The 21,143-nt window shown below is 45.8% G+C and overlaps 1 protein-coding gene across 2 annotated transcripts in view; it reads right to left on the bottom strand.

The window, feature by feature from the left end:
• Positions 1 to 309: 309 nt before the first annotated feature.
• The window catches only part of TSHZ3 (teashirt zinc finger homeobox 3), a 111,025-nt gene continuing 90,191 nt past the window's right edge, over positions 310 to 21,143 (bottom strand). For both annotated transcript variants that reach the window (XM_077309938.1, XM_077309939.1), the window contains one exon: positions 310 to 5,735. In XM_077309938.1, coding sequence (XP_077166053.1) covers positions 2,533 to 5,735 — 3,203 coding nt within the window. In that variant the 3' untranslated portion in view covers positions 310 to 2,532. The remainder of the gene's footprint in view (positions 5,736 to 21,143) is intronic.

Here is a 21,143-nt window from a genome sequence, read left to right as displayed (position 1 = left end):
CTTTGCTGTCAATCTCCTCAGAGGTTTAAAGAGGAGGTATCACCCCCGTTCCGTCCCGCATCTTCCGGAGGGATTTCATAAGAAAAAGACGAGACGAAGCAGCCGCCTTTGGATATTTGTTCCCGTGCTCTTTAAATGTTAAAGTTCACCAAAACTCCCCGTGAATTATGTACAGATTTCGAATGACAACACCTGGCAGATAAAGAAGCCAACTCAGGCTTCCGTCATAAGCGTCGAGCGTACAATTTAATTTTAATGCGCTCGTTAGCCGTAGCACATTTCAGATATAATTGTGAACGCCACACAAAATTATAGCAAAAAAGACAATTTTAATGCGGCTGTAGAAAAAAAAAAGGTTATATGAAGAGTCATATAATGGTGCCACATTGTCAACAACAAAACAGGGGCACAGAGTGTGCAATTCTGGGTCTGTGCTGTTTACATGCCAATACTGTACACATAGATTCTCAGTCGGTGTCAGCTGTCAGTTACCTCTGCAAATTAACTGCCAAAAAACGGAGACGAACAGAATCACTTAGTGTGCTGGTAACCACGGGTTACCTTTCATATGCCTAAAGATAAAACTACAGTCTGAAATCTTGGGAGAATAATTAGGAAGAACAAAAAAACAGAAAGTTACCGACTGAAATGAAAGAAAGAAAACAAAACAATCCCTCCCCCCAAATAGGCATTTCTGCAGTATGAAATAACAACCAAGAGCTCTTATAAATAAGTAGAAGAGAATATATCACAGAATGCCTCGCCATAACTTTTAAGCAAAGTAATACAGTACAAACATTTTAAAGGCTTTTTTTTTATATCAATGTTTAGGAAATACAGTACAAGATTTTTTTTTTCTTAAATTCTCCCACCCCCCAAATAGATTTAACCCTTTGAGCACTGAGTTGATTTTGAAAATTTACCTTTTGAATTGTATTTTTTTTATTATTTGTTTTTACTAATAAATACTTTTTATAAGTCAAGTTGTGCAAAATAGGTCGAATCCTTGCCAGTCCATGGCTTCTGTTATCAGAATGCTTTTCTTTTTCTTAAAAAAAGGTAGCAAAAACAACGAATAAATATGTATAATTTAAACATGAACCTCTATCAATATAGATGCACTGTATAGCAAAAGAACAAAAAAAGAGAGAGAGAGAGAGAGAGAGAGAAACCAACCATATTTTGCTTCAAGAATAATTTTTCTGAATACTTTATAAATGCCATCTGTTGTATCTTTCATATAATTTACATTGTTCAGATGTTAAAAGGAAACCCTTTGACCTAGAAAAGAAATATACATTATTATTTTATATATTTATATATATAATATTTATATATTTATAGGTACCACTTATACTTGGAGCATATCAGGTACAAAAACAATCGATTAAAAAAAAAAACATCGAAGAAGAAGAAACGACATTGCCCACAATCACAATTTCCTTAAGTGGATTCTGAAATCTATACAATATATACATCTATGTTTCAATGTGAAAATAATATATTTAAAAAAATTTCAAGCTGGGAGCCACCCCACTGTATGTGGGAGCCCGTAAGTTAACTCCAAAGGTATACCTGGTTGGCAGGGTCTCATGCTCCTTGGTGGCCAACCACATCACACAGCCAAGGGAAAGCCATTTTCCCTCTGAGACATGCATGTACACACCACAGAGAGCCAACTGCAAGAACCGCCTGTTCACGCCAGCTGTGTGAGGGTCCGGAGGCAGGGACCCTGCATCTAGACTGCTAAAATTGGAAGCGCTTTCACAAGGCATCAGATCTCTGACGTAAGAGCGGTTTGGGATGTCACAGGACGTTCCGCCAGCCAGATGCCTGACTGGCTTGAGCGTCCAACCAGAGGTCCTCTCAATGGAAACCCACACAGGCTAAGAAAGCAGTCTTGCTGCCACAAACCAGGCCTGGCTCGCTGGATACGCAAGTGGTAGGTGCACATGGCTGGTGGAGCATCTTATCTTAATTAAGCCATATTCTTAACGTTATCTGGATGTGTCCTAAGTTGGAAGGGGATTAAAAAAAAAAAGAATACATCCACGTAGTTTAAAAAAAAAATTAATGCAAAAGTGCTTCAAAGTACTCAGAGGGCTAAAGATTTACAGGGTGCGAATTGACCGGCACACTTAATCACCATGAAAAAAGTGCACCAGAATTAGTTCATAAATGCTTAATTAAACTGTCTTGTTTAATGCATGCAGTTCTGAGGCATCGGAGGGATGCACATCAACTAAACCCCAATTTACACAAAGTTCCAAACACTTACCACTGCGTTTTAACCTTCATATTTTTTTTTTTACCAGTAACAACAGCTGATTATGCACCTCTATTAAACACTATACAGTTATACAAAAAAATAGAAGAAGTTCAGGCCAGAATGACACCTCAGAATTAAAATAAGAATTATGTGCCAAGTACAGAAAAAAAGAGAGTGCTTTAAGGCATGTTTGACAGTTTTCCTCAAAGCTAAGTACAGTTATTGTTGTTGTTTCCCCCCTTTTTTTTGTCAAAAAGCCAATGCTACTGCTTCTCCAGTTCACAAACGTACAGGAGATGATCCTCTGGAGATTTTCCATGCGTTTTACTGAGATGGAGTTTAACGGCGTGTTTACTTGCAAAGGTCCGATTGCAGAGTTTACACTGGTAAGAAGTTCCTAGCTCATCCTCCGGAGACGGCGCCAGAAGTTTCTCGGAGGGCGACTTGGTTTGTGCTATCTGATTGTTAATCTGTTCGCTGGACAGTTTCGATAAGTCTCGTAGCCGGAAACCTAGGTGCGATTCGAGGTGACTGATGTACGTCGAAGGAGTTCTGATTTGCGAAGCGCAGTCGTTACAAAAGAACACTGGGTGCCCGGTGTCCAAATTTTTAAGGAACTTCGTCCCCCCTGTCCTTCGAAGCTGGTATTTCACGTTGGCCAACCAGTGGCTAATGGTGGTCATGGAGAGTCCTGTAAACCTGGAGATGTGCATTCTCTCCTGAGGGCTCAAGTCCGACATGATGTATTTCCCCTCGGACGTCTGCCGTAAACTGGCCGCAAACTGGGCCTGCAGGATGAGCAAATGTTGAGGGTTCCAATTAGACTGCCGTCCCTTCCTTTTCTGAGCTGGGGTTGCCTCTTCCGGTTCTTCTATCGTGGTCCCGTCAACATCGGATTTCTCAGATATGCTGGAAGGTGTGGAAGATTTTGACGTGTGACTTTCTGTCAGGTTCTTCAGCATATCAGATATATCTGACAAGGCATTCTCGCGGAGCGGCGAGTTTGACATGAATGACACAACCGCAGATGTCTTTGCCGTTGTCACTGTAGATGAAGAAGAAGCCGACGATGCCGATGTGGATGACAAAAGCGCTGAACCCAAAGAGCAGCCTTTGTCACTCTTGCCTTTCGTCAAATCGATGGGTTGGTCATTGTTGACATGATAAAAATAACGGTCTAAGTGGTCTGGTTTCTTGGACGGCAGGGGTGGGGTGGCCACGGCAGCTTTTTCAGCTAGGCTGTTGCTCATTTTAAAGAGCATGCTCATTGGGTCCAGAGTGGGCAGAGAGGGTTTTGCTGCCTTCCCAAGGTGAATATTCATGACCGACTGTAATGCGCTTAACGGATTGACAAATGGCTGCTCGGGAGGGTGGTCGGTTATAATAGCCGTGCTGCTGCTCAAGGAACTTGAGATTGCCTTGACAAGCTCCTTGCCGTTTTCCACCGGCTCCCCTGTTGGGCTGTCCTTGCAACTCTCCCTCTGAGAAACTGGGCTGTTCTGTTGGCTTTTAAAGCTGATGTCGTTGGAGGTGTCCATCTTCAGCTGCTCACTGACTTCGCTGCTACATGGCGACGGTGTCGCTCTCTTCAGTGGCGAGAGCTTCCCTCCTTCGGGTTCTTTCATTTTCTCTTCAACCTTGGCCACTTTCTCCGTGACCTTCTTGACCAGCTCTTCCATGGCATGGAAGTTAGTCTTCGGCACGGGGGACGTTTGGCTGCTCGGCGGGGAAACTAACGGCTGGCTTTTGGTTGGCGACACCATTTCTGCATTCGCGAACATTGGCTTCAAGGGTGTGCTTTTCCCCGATGAACCTAAAGACAACTTCATCATGTTGGGGAGCTGGTAGGCCGCATGGATACTGGGATAGCCCCCCCAACTTGGCGTGCCATTTTGAGCTTTGTTAATGGCCGATGTGACCGTGTTTTCTAAAGACTTCAAAATATCCAGCCCACCTTTTGGACTTTCTTCCAAGTCGTTTTCAGTCAGATAATGGTATTTCGAGGAAATGTCGTATTTCTCCTCCTCTTCGCCGGATTTCTCCTTGTCTTTCATCTTGTCGTCAGTGGCCATCCGGTCTTTGTCCGCCTCTTTTTTGACTTCCACATTTAATTTGGGAGAGATGCTAGAGGGCGTATTGGAAGGAGAGGTGAATGTAGTGGCCGCAAGTGGCACAGATTGTACTTTCTCATCCAGGAGGGCGGTGATGGTAGGCGTGACGGGGGCTTCTATAATGGGTTTCCCTTTCTTCATGGCAGAGTTGGTGACTTTAATGAAATGTCCAGTCACCATCATGTGGGCAGTGAGCTCCTGCAAGGTATCGTGGGAACTGCCGCATTCCATGCACTTCAGAATTTGAGATTTCCTTGCCTCGAAATGCCAGGCATAGCTGGCACCATTCTGGTGCCCGTAACGATTATTTGGCGTAATGTATGGGTTGGAATTCTTTTGAAGTGCATCATTGGCATCGGAGATGGTTGCTTTCGGCGTCCCGCCAGTGGAATCGGGAGAACTTGGAAGTTCCAGCTCTAGGGACGTTTTCTTTCTCGTGGCTGGAATGATTTTCGCTGCTACAGGGGTGACGGGTTCCTTCAGAGGCACTTTTTGGTAATGTTTCGTTTTGATCATGTGGACACTCAAGTCTTGAAGCGATTCGAAAGAATGGCCGCAGTACATGCACTTTAGCACTTTCTGAGCGTCCTCCTTCCCTTCCATTTCGAGCAGAGAGCGTTTACGAGGTTTGGACCATCTTTTCGGGTTATTGTTATCCGTTTCGTGGTTGTCATCCCGATAGTGCCCCGTTTCATTCATGTGCACCGTTAATTCGACTAAAGTGTCGTAGGCAGCGCTGCAGTCTTTACAGCGGAATTTGCTGGCTCCCGTAAATATAGAGCCGTAAAGCTTGCTGCTTTGTCTGTACAACTGAACTGTGCTAAAAAGGCTGGGCTCGGGAAGGATTCTGCTCTGTGAAACCTGCTGCAGCGTTTTCGCCATGGCCGTCTGGTGCCAGTCGAAGCTGCCGCTGCCGCAGCTGCTGCTGCTGCTGCTGCTACTGCTGCTGCTCCCGTTGTTCTTTTCCGAGGTCGGCTGGTGGAGATTCAAGTTGAGGTTGGACCAGTAGGAGTTGGAGAGGAAGTTGTTGTAGACGGCCTTCATCTGCTCCAAGCTGTCCGAGACCACCGACTCTTCCAGCTGGATGGAAACCTCCTTGCTCTCCTCCTCGTTTTTGATGGAGCTGCTCTCGAAGTCGGCCATCCGGTCGCTGGTCTCGCTGATATGCGATTCGCTGTCCATTTCGTGGCTGGAAAATTCAGCCGCCGGGGAGTTTTGATAGCTCTGGCAGTTCTTACTGAAATCCTTGTCGGGACAGGCGTACTTTGCAGACGGTTCTCCATCCACCACGTTCTCATCCGATTCCGGGTCATCGTCTACCATGGCTGCTGCCTTCATTTCATCCGAAACGTATGCTAACATGTCCGAAAGAGAAGGGGGGACAGAAAAATTAGCGTTAGCGACTGCGGGTTTCACCGTACAGTAGCAGCTGGCATGTTTCAGTCAAATAACTGCATTTATTTATTAAAATTAAACAGTTAAAATTTAGCATTTCTTCCAAGCAAGAGGAGGGGAGGGGGGGTGAGGAAACTGCTCTTCAAACATAATTTGCCACCTTATTCTTCTCAAGGGGCAACAGCTTGAAATTAAAACTAAATTTGAAATTAATGAAGCACATTCTGGAGGTGGCATTCATTTCTAAAGTAATAAATTACTTGTATCAACCTCAGAGACAGCAGTTCCTGTCTGTCAATTAATATGTCTTATGCTTCTCCTACCCCTAATGTATTTCTTAACAGACAGATTCACAATTTAAATTAAGCCAGATTTTTTATGCCTAACATTTTTGAGAACCGATCTTTAATAAAACATAAAAAAATATCAATAAGAATTCCAGAAAGTTAAAAAAGTGCACTCAATTAGAAGAAAATTAAAAGCTCATATTTGTGTTCTGGGACTTCTCAACAAGGCAGGGATGCTATATTGAGCAGGGGTTATTCCCAGAACCTATTTTAGGGATATTTCTGCAATACTCCTTTTTTGAATTTCTCCCTGAATTTTAAAACCCCAGATTACCTTGGGTTGAATTTCACCAGCATTGCCACTCGCATAGGAGAGAGAAGCAGCCTCTTTTGATGAGGATCGTGTGGCCTGTATGGACCAAAAATCCACAAGGGAGGGGGCCACAGTAGGGTCCCCAGCCTGAGAGTGGAGCCTGGGGTTCTCTTGAATTATGACTGATTTCAAAACCACACAGATTCTCCTTGAGGCAACTGATGAGTGCAGAGTGTACAGCAGGAGTAGTCAAACTGTGGTCCTCCAGATGTCCATGGACTACAATTCCCAGGAGCCCCTGCCAGCATTCACAGTTTGGAGGGCCGCAGTTTGACTACCCCTGGAGGGCCGCAGTTTGACTACCCCTGGTGTACAGCATCACATCTCTGCTGAACTCCAACCAAACTATGAGTATGCCCTCCAAAGAGCATTATGCTCTGCCAGTTCCAACAGGCTGGAGGTGCGCCTGGCCTCAATTAGGGACTTTATAGTCCTGACCTCTACTTGGTAGAATGAGCTCCCAAAGGAGATATGAGCCCCATCAGAGCTTACTCAGTTCCATAGGGTTTGTAAAATGGAGCTCTTCCATCAGGCATTTGGTTGTGGCCAGACTCCCAGGAATATCCAAGAACCCCCTCACCCCCTTCCTGGCAAGTAATGGGGGGGGGGGGGAGAAACGTGGGTGAGAGCCAGTTGGTGTAGTGGTTAGGAGTGCGGACTTCTAATCTGGCATGCCAGGTTCGATTCTGTGCTCCCCCACATTCAACCAGCTGGGTGACCTTGGGCTCGCCACGGCACTGATAAAACTGTTCTGAACGAGCAGGAATATCAGGGCTCTCTCAGCCTCACCTACCTCACAGGGTGTCTGTTGTGGGGAAAGGAAAGGGAAGGTGACCATAAGCCACTTTGAGCTTCCTTCAGGTAGAGAAAAGCAGCATATAAGAACCAACACTTCTTCTTCTTCTTGTGAGATAGAAAGTATGGGATGCCGATTTTTAGAGAATTTATAGAGCTGTTTTTAACTATGTTGATTTTATTTAATATACACCATCCAGAGACAGCTAGGCCGCAACGGATGGTTCTATAAATCCATTTATCTGTACACCGCCCGTGGCGCCGCGGGCGCCACGGACTAAATAAAACAGTAAGGGGTTCTGGGGCGGGATGTGTCCGGGATGAGGAAGGGTCCGGATTGGACCCTTCCTCATGACAGACAACCGGAGGGACCAAATGGCAGGCGCGAAGCGCCTGCCGATTGGTCCCTCCGATTCCCAGCCCCAGCAACTGCGAGCCGCGCTCAGCGCGGCTCGCAGTTGCTCCCGGCCTGACGTGGTGAGAGGCGCGAAGCGTCTCTCACCGCGTCAGGCTGGCCCCAAGGAAGCCCCCGCCGCAAACACAACACAAGACTCCAGCCGCCGAGAAGCTGCAGAAAAAAAAGAAACACCCCCGGAGGAGCCTTTCGCCGCTAGCGCGACGAGAGGCAGCAGAAAAAAAAACCCCTGTAGGAGCTCCAAGCCGCCGCGCCGACGAGAGGCAGCAGAAAAAAATTAACCCTGCAGGAGCCTTTCCCAGCTCCAAGCAGCAGGAAAAAAACCCCCTGTAGGAGCTCCAAGCCGGCACGCCCACGAGAGGCAGCAGAAAAAAAAAACCCTGCAGGAGCCTTTCACAGCTCCAAGCAGCAGAAAAAAAAACCCTGTAGGAGCCTTTCGCAGATCCAAGCAGCAGAAAAAAAAAACCCTGTAGGAGCCTTTCGCAGATCCAAGCAGCAGAAAACAAAACCCTGAAGGAGCCTTTCCCAGCTCCAAGCAGCAGGAAAAAAACCCCCTGTAGGAGCTCCAAGCCGGCACGCCCACGAGAGCTAGCAGAAAAAAAAAACCCTGCAGGAGCCTTTCACAGCTCCAAGCAGCAGAAAACAAAACCCTGAAGGAGCCTTTCCCAGCTCCAAGCAGCAGGGAAAAAACCCCCTGTAGGAGCTCCAAGCCGGCACGCCCACGAGAGCTAGCAGAAAAAAAAAACCCTGCAGGAGCCTTTCACAGCTCCACGCAGCAGGAAAAAAAAAACACCTCCTGGTGTCCCCTGGGTCCTAGCGCCCATTGCATTCCTGGTTGCAATGGGCTTTCTTGCTAGTAAATAAATAAATGTCTAGTTGCATGAAAATTCTTTTCGAGTGATGTTTGAAGAACACACCTTTGCAAATCAGTCAAACACACACAAAAAAGGGTGTGTGATACAATCATACAGACCACCACGTCAAAATTGTTCTCCATGGTGTTCTGCCAATACTGGATGGCCCTGACTTGGATGGCCCAGGGTAGCTTGATCTCATTAGATCTTGGAGGCTAAGATTGCTCAGTCCTACTTGGACAGGAGAAAAACCAAGGAACTCTGGGGACGCTCTGCAGAGGCAGGCAATGACAAGCCACCTCTGGACATCTCTGACCTTGACCACCTACAAGGTTAAGATATTAAAAAAGGGACCAACAACCCAACCTGAGAAAAGAAGTCAGGAACCCAAAGGCTGAGCAACAAAACCCCTTTCTTTTGGTTTACACATGAGGATGCACACTCAGGATTGAACCTTGTCCTTGGGCAGAGTGGTAGTTCTTTACAACTTTGGTTTTTAACTGTGAGTTCCACATCTGGCATTATTATTGTATATTGTTGGAAGCGTCACATTTTAGGATTCTTATACCACCAACCAGGTCTTACTGTAATACTGGATCTGCGAAAACAGTTCTAAGAGGACTGTGACTAGCCCAAGGTCACCCAGCTGGCTGCATGTGGAGGAGCGGGGAATCAAACCTGGCTCTTCAGATTAGAGGTTGTTGCTTTTAACCACTATGCCACTATGGCTCTTAGCTGCCACTTTTGGGGCTTTCCCCCTAACATCAATACATATCAGGAATACAAGGAGGAGTGCAAAAGAAATGAAGGAACTGGAAGCAGCTAGAAATGGCACAGAGGCCAGTTCTGGAATGAATGGTTGAAATTTTCTATGGAGTTCCGGAAGCAAGGGGCTTAGTACAGGGCATCCTAAGGACAGGACGGGTGGCATCCCTTTCTCTTCCATCTGAATGTGTGTTAAGGCCTTCCTGTCACCACTCAGAAATCATAACCGTAGAGAACAGGGCAGAGGGATATCACTTGCAGAGAGCTTTGAAGCCTGCCTTAAAAAAAAAGAAACCCAAAAGAATGCAAGCTTTGGAGAGGCAGACGCTGGGAGAAAACCAGATGGATCAACACAGAAATATTATTCTAACCGAGATTGAACATCTCTATTATCCGTGCTACAAATGTCCCAATTACAATTACAAAGGGCTCTTCGACCTAAAATGAGACAGGGAGAAGGAGAACAGCTGCAAGCGCGGAGAAAATTGGTATGCTGCCCTTCCCCTTCCAGGATAAATATATACAAGATCTTCCAGTGGACATTACAAATGTCAAAGTGTTTGCTCTTCAGACTACTTTGTCAATATTTACTCGCTATAAGCTACATGGGTAACCTGCAGAGATCCCGCACTGTACCATCCTTTGTCCGGGAGGCGCAGAACCGAGGGGCAAAGAAACCTCCGCCAGATGGCTGCGGCTAATGATTTGGTCCATTGTGATAAGCACTTCTTGGACTTTGGCTCTTGTGTCCTTGACGCCGCTGGTCACATGCATCGTGTCCCATCACAGATTCCCTGGTCCTTTCAAAAGGGCCCTAAGGGAGCGCTCAAGCAACAAGCAAAATTGTTAATGAAAGTCATGTTCCATCCGTTGCGTCTCATCGCTCTTCCCCCAAGAGATGGGCAGATACAAGGGAAGGAATTTGGAGTGGCATCCATTTTGGGAACGTGAGCTGCCGCAGAACTTTTACTGACCTCAGAAGGATGGAAGGCTGAGTCAAAGTTGAGCCAGCTGCTGGGACTGAACTCCCAGCCTCATGGTCAGAGCTTCAGACAGCATGTTGGCTGCCTTAACACCCTGCGCCGCAAGAGGCTCTATATATGGTCATACCACCCAATAAATAATTAACAGGTTTTTAAATATATATATAAATAACTAATTAACTCCCACCCATTCTGGGAACTCTTCCAGGGCTGTCAAGAAATTTCAGGGTTTCCCGACACCCTGGCTGAGTATGCCCGGTTTAAACAGTAATCCAACAGGAGGCCCCTCCTGCCATGAGGACCAACAACATGTTTGTCGCTTGGAATTTCATGAGCCTTCAAAGGTCCCATCGGACTCTTATTTAATTTTGCCACAACAGATTTATACAGCTATATCTCTGGAATTATCAGTTACAGATGTCCTTTTACAGGTAAACTCAGATGAATGTATGGGCATGTAAATCTTAGGAAGCCTGACCTCATTATCCCATGCTAGTCTGATCTATTCAGATCTTGGCAGCTAAGCAGGGTCAGCCTTGGTCCATATTTGGAGGGGAGGCCACCAAAGAAACTTAGGGTTGCTACGCAGAGCCCAGCAACCTCTGAGCATCTCTTGCCTTGAAAGGCCCATGCGGTTGTCACAAATTAGCTGTGACTTCAAAACAACCACAAAAGAAAGTGGCTGATTTCCTGAGCTGTTGTCCATCTCCTGCTAGGTGGGGTCTATAGACACCACTGGGAATTGAACCATTCTTGTATTTCTGTTATATCACAGAAGGAAACACCAAGTTTGGATTCTGTTCCCCAAGCTCCATCAAAATGCACCCGACGGTTTTCTATTTGACCTTTAAAGTTTTCAGGCCTGTGTGAATTTTTGCAAAGCCCCCAAACAAGTGATTACTTATTGATTTAGCGACAGAAACCTTGGACAAGCGACCTGGGTTTGTTTGGAATCCGATTGAGGCTTCTGCAGGGCACGGTCAATTTGCCCGAGCCACCAAGATTTGGCCCAGTCGAGAATGCATGCTACGAGATGTACGTGGAGACTGATTAGAGTGGAAGAAATGATGCCATGAATCTCACCTTTTCCCATTTCAAAACAGCATTTGGCTTGGGCTGCTCATGAGTCTTCTGTCTCTGGAAAATGCACCATGTTATAATGACCAGTGTGCAAAGCTTCCATTTTTATGTCTCACCAGTGTTCTGCAGGGATGTGCAGACTACAGATTCTGGGCAGCAGGGAAACAATTCAGAAGGCCCAACACCTTTCTCTTTTTATCAACAAAACCCCAAAGCTATCTTGGAATTGCCCTGATCTAGATAGCTCCCCAGTTTGGGGGGAAGAAACTATGGTTGGGAAGAAACTACGGTTGTATTGCCATACAAGCAAAATTCTTTAAAAATTGTTTAAATGGATGCCTGATTTTGTATCAGTGACTTCATAAAGATGGTTCCAGAGGGTAGCCAAGTTGATCTGCAGTAGAGCTGGATTCGAGTCCTGCCGCACCTTTGAGGCCAATGTGATTTTTGTGGTACAAACTTTCCAGAGTCAAAGCTTCCTTCATCAGATACAAGGCAAGGCTGTTTCTCACAAAGGGAGCTTTGACTCTCAAAAGCATTTATCTTCAAAATCTTGTTGGTCTCTAACGTGCTATGGGATTCATAATCAATGCTGTTTAATGTCTATGCCAGGCTTCCTCAACCACAGTTTCGTGAAACCCTGGGGTTTCTCGATAGTCCTGGAAGGGTTTCTCGAATAGGTGAGTGTTAGTTAATTTTTATGTTTCTTAACTTTGTTAAACATTTATCAGGTGATATGACCATGGTAGGGAGGGACCCCAGATGGGTGTGTATGTCCACAGCTATGCTTCCCAACCATATTCTGAATGATCACAACACTTCTGGGGTTTCTCAAAGCCTGAGGAATGTTTCAGGGGTTTGTCAACAGTAAAACAAGTTGAGGAAGGCTGGTCTGTGCACTATAAAAATGACATTAAAAGACTAACAAATTGGGGACATCAGCGACAAAAATGGCTGTAATGAAAAGACTTGCAACAACAACAAGAAACAACAACAAGAAGCATACTTGTGTGCATCTAGTTGGGGGGGGGGAAATACACAATAATTCAGTCGTTATGGGGTCTTGTGAATTGTACACACCAACCTAGAAAATGTTGCATTTCTGGCTGTTTTGGCCTTGCCTCCTTCCAATGAGTCTTTATGTGAGAAGTGAGTAATTTTGCCTTGAATATGCTGCAGATTTCCTATCCACCAGATGACGGAAAATACCTCAAACACTAATGTCCCTAAAGGGGGAGGTGGAGCACACTCCTTTGAGTGTCCGTGGCTGTTACACTTTCCACCAGGAAACATCTGAAGGGTGAAACAGCAAAGTGCGCTTCCGACTTTCTTTCAGAGAAAGGTGTGGCTCCGTTGTCAGTTTGGGAAGCACCAATTCAGCAGGATCAAAGCAACACAGTTGAATAATCAACATGTCAAGGCAATCCTGCTGTTGCCGAGCACTGTGCAAAACAATGCTCAAACGGTCCATTGGACGGTTTTACAGAATGTCTGCCAGATGCGAAGCTGAATGTTTATCTTTCTGATTTGCATGCAAAGAAAATGGGTGCTTTAGCGCATGGTTTAGAAAGACACACACACACAAAAAAGAAGAGGGTATTGCAAAATGTGCCCGGAATCTATCCAGCCAATGCTCTGGTTTTTTTTTTTTTGGTTTTTTTTTTAAAGAAGGTATCTTTTGGAGCTAAGTCTACGTTCTATATTCACAATTCAAAAGCAACAATAAATGGATCAAAATATATTTCTTTTGTTTCTTTTCGTTTTCAAGGATGATCGGGAAGATCGTTCGCATCTAATGGGGGGGGGGAGGCAATTTTCCTACTTTGGCTTGTTTCTTTCTGCTGATGCAAAAAAACAGGTGACAATTTTAAGGGCAATATTTCTTTCCGGTTTTGTGAACACAGTTGGTGTGTGTGTGTGGTGGGGGGGGGGGGAGCAGAACTTGAGTTCCATTCAAGAGCGGGATGCCACTAAAGGAACCTGAACTTTTGAACTGATCCACAGTTGGCACAGGATTCTGTAACATCCCTCTCACTTTGGCAGGGGCTCATGGGAATTGTAGTCCATGGACATCTGGAGGGCCGCAGTTTGACTACCCCTGGTCTAGACAGAGGGGATAGGGTTTGCGGGAAGGAAAGGACCTAAGTGGAGTATAATGCTATAGAATCCAGCCCCACAGGGGTTTATTCTCCAGTGGAACTGATTTCTGTGGGCTGAAGACCAAGTATAATTCAGAGAGATCTCTAGTTCCTCCCTGGTGATTGGCAACCCTACTTGTACCCTCCCCTCTCGAACCTATCTTTTAATGTTTTTAACTAGCTACTTAACACTTGAAAAAAGAATTATACCCATCTGCACAGGATTGTTAATTGGCATGCAATAACACACAATTGTTAAGAGGTTTGCAACAAAGCAATGTATGCAAACAGGTTTGAACACTGAAAACAAGACACATCCCCTAGGAGCTGTTCTTCAAAAGGAGGGCAGCTTGTTGACCACTTTATGCATCTGAAGACGCTCAGCTGCGCACTATATGCATGTTACGAAAACTTATACTAAAATCAATTTGGTTAGTCTTAGCGTTGTTACTTGGATCTTATGCAGGCTTGCCATTTGTCCATCCACAGGGGACAAACTCCCACTCTTGAGAAACGGAGGAGTGGTAGGAGGGAGTGGCTGAAAAAAAAATGGTTTCCATAGCTATGCTCTAGGAATTTCTCCGTGTCTCTATGGTCTTTGCCAAAAAGATTAGGGGGAATTCCTAGAGCATCACCTGCAAGCGACATTAAATCTTCCCCAAGCTCCACCCTCCCCAGGCACCACCCTCCAAAGCTGCGGAAATTTGTTCCGGCAGGGCTGGCAACCCTACCCCTGTATGCAACAAACCCTTTGGGTTTACAAAAAACTGGCATCAATTATTTATTTTGGTAGTCTTTTGCACTCAAACAACGCCTGTGTCTCTTCTGTTCACAAGAGGACCTGATCTTTCCGCACAGTGACATATGAGCGCTCAAAGCCTGGGGCACATCTATTATCCCACTATTAAGAAGTTCTGTGACTTTAACCTAAATCTGTCATTCAGTATCCACCGGTGAGGTGGGGGAAGAGTTAACCGAAACTTCACGGCGAACGTTCTACCAGATCTAGCCTATGAACTATTGCAAATGCCATCGCTTCCTGTCTAGTGCCAACGTTTTGGTGACATCTTTTTAATCATGTTGAAGAATGCGGCACGTTCAAGGAAGCGGATGTGAGATTCACAGACGGATTTGAGGGCTGTAAGTAGGCTCAGGCATGAAAGTCCTCAATATGGCTCTAATAGCTCTTAATTATTATACTTCTTCACTGAGCACACAGATGTTGAGAGGAAACTTTCGTCCCTCCCCCCCCCCCATATGATTCAAGAGTGTTGATTCAAACCATTCTGCTTCTAGCCTGCGAGTCATTTTGCATGCTCACTGTGTTACAGATCCCTCCCCAATCCCGTCTCCAAATTGCTCAAATCAGGGGAGATGGCTGGGTCCCTACAACTAACCCTCATGGCGCCTTTGTATAGGAGGCCAAGCTCAGATACCAAGTGGCCCAATGTCTACGGCAGGGGTAGTCAAACTGTGGCCCTCCAGATGTCCATGGACTACAATTCCCAGGAGCATTCGCTGGTAGGACCTTCTGGGAATTGTAGTCCATGGACATCTGGAGGGCCGCAGTTTGACTACCCCTGGTCTACGGAGCTACGTGGCAGAGTGGGGACTTGAACTTGGATCTCCCAAGTGGTAGTCCAGCCACATCTCACTGGCTTTTTGTTCCAAGCTTCTTTCTTAGGGCATACTTTCTGCTACTGGATGCGTCACGTGGACCGAATCCACGTGGGTTTGACAGTGTGGATTCTTTCCCCCCTTCTGTTGAAGTTTTGGGAGTTATCAATAGACTATCGAGCCCTAAAGACATATTATCTCCAGCCTGAATTCCAACCCCATGCTGTGCTTTAAGGTCTCACTGCATTCTCTTTCCAAGCGGCATGTACCACAACTGTCCTCTGGTACCCCATTTCTGTCGTGGCTATGGGTGAGCTGTTTCCTACACACTTAAAAACTGGCATGTGCAAAAATAGGCTTGTGTAGAACTTCCCACCTTCCCTGCATGTTTTTTTTAATGTACAAGAGTTATTTCATGTCAGAGAACATTCTAATCCTCCACCTGAAATCTAAAATGGAGGACCTCAGTGGCAAATGTTTCATGTGGTTCTTTGAGAGCCAGTATGGTGTAGTATTTAAGAGACCTCTAATCTGGAGAACTGGGTGACCTTGGACCAGTCATAGTTCTCTCAGAGCTCTCTCAGCCCCACCTACCTCACAGGGTGTCTGTTGTGGGGAGAGGAAGGGTAAGCAAGATTGTAAGCCACTTTGAGACTCCTTTGGGTAGAGAAAAGCAGGGTATAAAAATCAGCTCTTCTTCTTCTTCTTCCTCTTCTCTGATGAGAATAGTTACTTCCCAGATTCAAAGTGACCCACATGCATTACCACAATTTCCCTTCGAATACTCCTGCAAGACAGGCAAATATTATTTTTCATTGTTAATTTATATGTCATTTTTCTTCCTTAGAAGGTCCCTCAGGGAGGATAAGTACTTAAAACCATAAAACACAGTGGGAAATATTGCAGTAACCGCACCTTGGGTCCAAGGAGAAAAGGTGGGACAGAAATGATTTAAATAAATTAAATATGTTAACATCAAAATGAGGCAAAAAGAATGCTATTAGGATGGGTGGACAGATAGACGGATGGATGGATATTTGTATCTGCTGACTTGAAAACTCATGGAGACATCACTGAAAACTGACCTTGAGCACGTTGCTACAGGTCAGTATGTAGTCTGACCTGACTAAGTATGTAGTCTTTGCATATTCACAATGAATACCGCTTTGAAAGAATAACTAGAAATTAAAATAATTCATCTAGAAGCATGGTTGCACTTTTGTCTGGCTTGTGAAAACTATTACCACAATGAACAGCTGTGCATACTTAAAGAAAGCCACTCCAGTTGACCACAGAGGAACAGGTAGACCAGGGGTAGTCAAACTGCGGCCCTCCAGATGTCCATAGACTACAATTCCCAGGAGCCCTTGCCAGCATTCGCTGGCGAATGCTGGCAAGGGCTCCTGGGAATTGTAGTCCATGGACATCTGGAGGGCCACAGTTTGACTACCCCTGAGGTAGACCAACCACGAAAGCTAGACCCTTCCCAGCCGACTCTTGTGATATGAACTAAATTCTTCTGATACCATCGGAGACTTTTGCTGCACAGTTAAATAAGGCCCTCAGGGGCAGCCAGTTTCGATATTCCCTCTGCATTCAGGAGAGACCTCAAACTAACAGATGGCAACCACATTAAGATGTCTCTCGTATGGCACCAAATTCTACCCCCCCCCCTTAAAGAAATTCCCAATATAGCATTACAAGTCGTTTATCGTTGCCATTGTGAGTCCTGGTGTCACATAAGAAAAAGGCAATTGTCAAATGTCTTTCCCTTACAAGCACCCTCCTCATGACCTGTGTTAATGAAGTTAATTGAATTTAAGATCAATAATGGTTAATTATTGCAATTTGACATTCCGAGATAAATGGCTTTAAGACGGAGGTGTGTGTGTGTGTGTGTGTGTGTGCGTGTGTACGTGTGTGTGTGGATTCTCACCCAAAGAAGGTGAATACGTTACAGGCTAAGAAGGATCACACGAGCCTCCCATTGATCCCTGGTCCAATCTGATCGACTTAATCCCCTGATGAATGCAGGCTTTTCACAGCTACAAGTGAATGTTCTACAAGACTACCCTAACCCTTGTCACTGACCAAATCTATATGAGCCGCACACCGGAAATCCATTGAGATAGATTAAAGAAGGGCTGTGGGAACAAGACTGATGCTTCAAATAAAGGGGGAAAGTTTATTATATCGACTCTTTATGTAATGCACGGGACACCGTTATGAATTGCGGTAGAAGGCTTTTAGGGTCTTTGTCTGCATGTATATTTATTTTGGGGGGGGGAGTGTATGCTGTCTCTCCAGGGAACGTGTGTATATAGGGGATTAGAAGGGAAAGGAATGCCATAGAAGCCAAGCACTGCCTTAATAATTGAAGGAAACCACTCGGGGCTGCATTCAGACAACGGAGTTAACCATGGTTACATAAAAGGGTGGATAAACCCAGTTTTTGCCAGGGTTGGGCTGATTAATTTGAAATGCGGTGTTGACGGAAAGTTTGCCCAAAAGGCAAAGGAGTGAGAAAGAACAACCTTTCTCAACTTTTTTTACCTTTGAGAAACCACAGAAGTGGTGTCATTGTGCAGAATATGTTTGGGAAGCATAGCTGTGGACACACCCACCCAGGGCCCTTCCCCTACCAAACCCCCCAGGTCCATCATTGGCTATTTTTTTGGGGGGGGCAGGGCTGAGGAAGCCTTCGCTAGAAGCTAAAAGGACCAAACTGAAGCTATCTCATTGGTCCCATTGTGAGGACAAGAGTCCCTAGAAAAGACAATAATGCTAAATTGAAAGTGGTGGGAAAAGTGGAAGCTGAAGGAAGCCATGGTACTTGATCTGTGAGACCTGACCAAGGCTGTCAGTGACAGCATGTTTGGGAGGTAATAAATTCATAGGATCTAAAGTGACTTCACAGCACCTAGCTTATTCATACACGCAGAGTTTGATAGTGGTAATACTAGAGAGCCAGCTTGGTGTAGTGGTTAGGAGGGTGGACTTGTAATCTGGTGAGCCGGATTTGATTCCCCGCTCCTCCTCCGCATGCAACCAGCTGGGTGACCTTGGGCTCAGCACAGCACTGATAGAGCTGTTCTGACTGAGCAGTAATACCATATCAGGGCTCTCTCAGCCTCACCTCCCTCACAGGGTGTTTGTTGTGGGGAGAGGAAAGGGAAGCCGCTTTAAGACTCCTTCTGGAAAAGTGTCATATAAAAACCAACTCTTCTTCTTCAGTAATCTCCGGGCTCTCTCAACCTCTCCTCCCTCACAGGTGTCTGTGGTGGGGAGACAAAAGGGAAGATGAACGTACGCTGCTTTGAGACTCCTTCAGGTAGATAAAAGCAGCATATAAGAACCAACTCTTCTTCTTCTTCAGTAATAACAGGGCTCTCTCAGCCTCCCCTCCCTCACAGGATGTCTGTTGTGGGGAGAGGAAAGGGAAGGCAACTGTAAGCCGCTTTGAGACTCCTTCGGGTAGATAAAAGCAGCATATAAGAACTAACTCTTCTTCTTCTAAGCAGACTTCCATGTCTCAATGGGGCACCCTGTCAAGTTGCTCATTGCTTCATGTCTCCTCAGGTACGTTCAGTTTAGTGGAATCTGCTCACACATCCAACTAGCCGCTGTCAGGAGTTCAAGGAACACACACACACGTAAACTAGTCTCTTCCATATCGGGCAGGGAGGCGCCAAACAAGGATAACAGGTAAACCTATCTCCCTTCTTTCCAAAAGCCTTGCCTCTCGAGAGACGCTGAGTTTATTTTGCCGAGACAGTTTCTCGCCATGGAGTGGGGAAGAGAGAGGGGGGAAAAAAACACACCACATTCCTGCTGAAAGTTCTACATGCGCACTGAACAAGTTAAATGACCACTTACAAGATTTATAACGACAAAGCAAACGTTGTCAAGGCAAAAAAAAAAAAAAGGGGGGGGGAAGTATTCCTGATTGCGGAGCCCTGACAATAAAGAGCTGCTGAAGAGTTCTGTCAAAATGTAAGATTATGCAAACGCTCTATTGAGAACACTGCTAATCATCCGCTCTTGTCAATTACTTGAAGGGTATCTGACAGCATATTTACATTAAACACATTTCAGAAGCAAACTCCTTAATGCTCTACCGGAATATTTTCATCGCCATGAGGAATCCTTAAAAGGATCTCTTTTTTCTGGCATGGCAGCATTAACAGCATCGCGTTCCTCGACTGATACCTGGCAGGTAAGCCCACTTGGAGACGCGCAGGTTTAAAACCCCTTAAAGCTCTCTTGAGGAATTTTGGGTGAAGGTAGCTTGGACTCTCGGAAGCTCACCCCTCGACAATCTTGTTGGCCTGAAGGTGTTACTGGCCTCCAAACTAGTTGTTCTACTGCAGGCCAAAGTAGGCCGCCCTCTGAAACGACCCCCCCAGAGGTGTTTGAAGGCTGAAATGAGGAAGGTGGCATGTTGCTTGCCGTCCCAAGTTCCACAGCGGAAAGGTGGGATAAACAGCTCACTAGAAACATACTTTTAAAGATTTCAACCTGTCAAGGCACCGTTGTCGGGAGATGGCCTATGAAAACAGCAATGAACCGTGCAGCTCTTTGTGGCCAGACCTCTACATCAGTGGTCCCCAACCCGGGCCGCGGCCTGGTGCCGGGCCGTGAAGGCCATGGCGCCGGGCCGCAGCTCCCTCTCCCCGCCCCCCCCCCGCAGTAAAAAACATCCCAGGCCGCAAGCTTGCGGCCCGGGAAGCTTCTTACTGCGGGAGGGTGGAGAGGGAATCAGGCCCGCGCCCGCGCATTGCGCATGCACGGCCCAGCCGCGCATGCGTGACATGCGCGGGCGGGCAGTTGCCCTGCCGGTCCCCAGCCTCAAAAAGGTTGGGGACCACTGCTCTACATGAAAGGCTCTTGCAAGCCTTTGCGACAACGACGAAACAACGGAAGATTAGGATCTGTGCCTGAGGATACGAGAACCTGAGTGTGTTTGGGCGGGAACACAAGGAATCGCTCCTCAGCAGGGATGTCACCCTTAACTACCCAACGTGAAGTCAACAAGTTGACCTAAAAACACCCCTTTCGCTTGAAACGCTGACACAAATGTGACCACTGTCACTGCCGATATCGAATCCACTGAATCAAACGGCTTGCTCGCGTCTTGAAAGCCTTCCGCGGGATTAACAAAGAGACAGACCAACACGTAATCATATTTTTGCGCTGCCTTTGCCGCCGATACGAACAGGAAAATTTACACACAAAGGCAATTAGTTCCTCGGCGATTCTTGCTTTGCAAATACAGGAAAGGGGGAAGTGTAGCCAGACCAGCTCGAGGAACCTGTGTGGGAGAGATTGGGTGTTTTGCGGATAGCCGGATACCAAAGGAGGACGAAGGAGCTTTTCACATCTAGGTCATCAGCTTGGATTGTGCTTGCTTCAGCACTGACCAAAAGACATTACCGTTCGGGTTGTTATTTTGGTGACCAACATCATGTGAAAGGTGGTAGCAGTTTAAGGCCAGGTGTCCACTTGGGAGCCGGAATTCTTTCTGGCAGTCCCAGTGGGGGAGCCGGTCTTGTTTTTTGAATGGATGTGAAAATCCAACGAGACAGCCTTCAGGTAACTCCAACCAATGGCATTTTATTGATTTATCTAAATATTATTATCATCTCACTTTTCCTTGTGGCTCATTCAGGGTGGCTTCTGAACCACAATTGTGGTTCTAAATATATGCCAGATGAAACACCCAATCCAGAGCTTGTAAACGTACAGTTTCTATTTCGAAATACAATCGTGAAATTCAGAGAACCATTACAAAGAACTAACACCCAAAAGGAGTGTAATCAGCTTGTGAGGGCCTAGGTAAACCCTTCTAGCCTTAGGCCAGAAAGGAAGTAGTCAAGACTAGATCCTGCCCAGGGCTAATAATTTTAAAAAAAGGGAATACAAAAAACACCGTGGATTTCCCGTGAACAACCTGAAGTCAAAAATCGAAATCCAAATGGCACAAATGTATTAAAGTCTTTTTTCTTATTTAATGAATGTATTTCTAATTTGCTACTTATCAGTATCCGTTAATTTCCAAATA

This window comes from Paroedura picta, chromosome 14, assembly GCF_049243985.1.
Source record: "Paroedura picta isolate Pp20150507F chromosome 14, Ppicta_v3.0, whole genome shotgun sequence".
Lineage (NCBI taxonomy): Eukaryota > Metazoa > Chordata > Lepidosauria > Squamata > Gekkonidae > Paroedura > Paroedura picta.
Note: the sequence above shows the minus strand (reverse complement) of the source record. Positions and strands in the feature narration are given on the sequence as shown.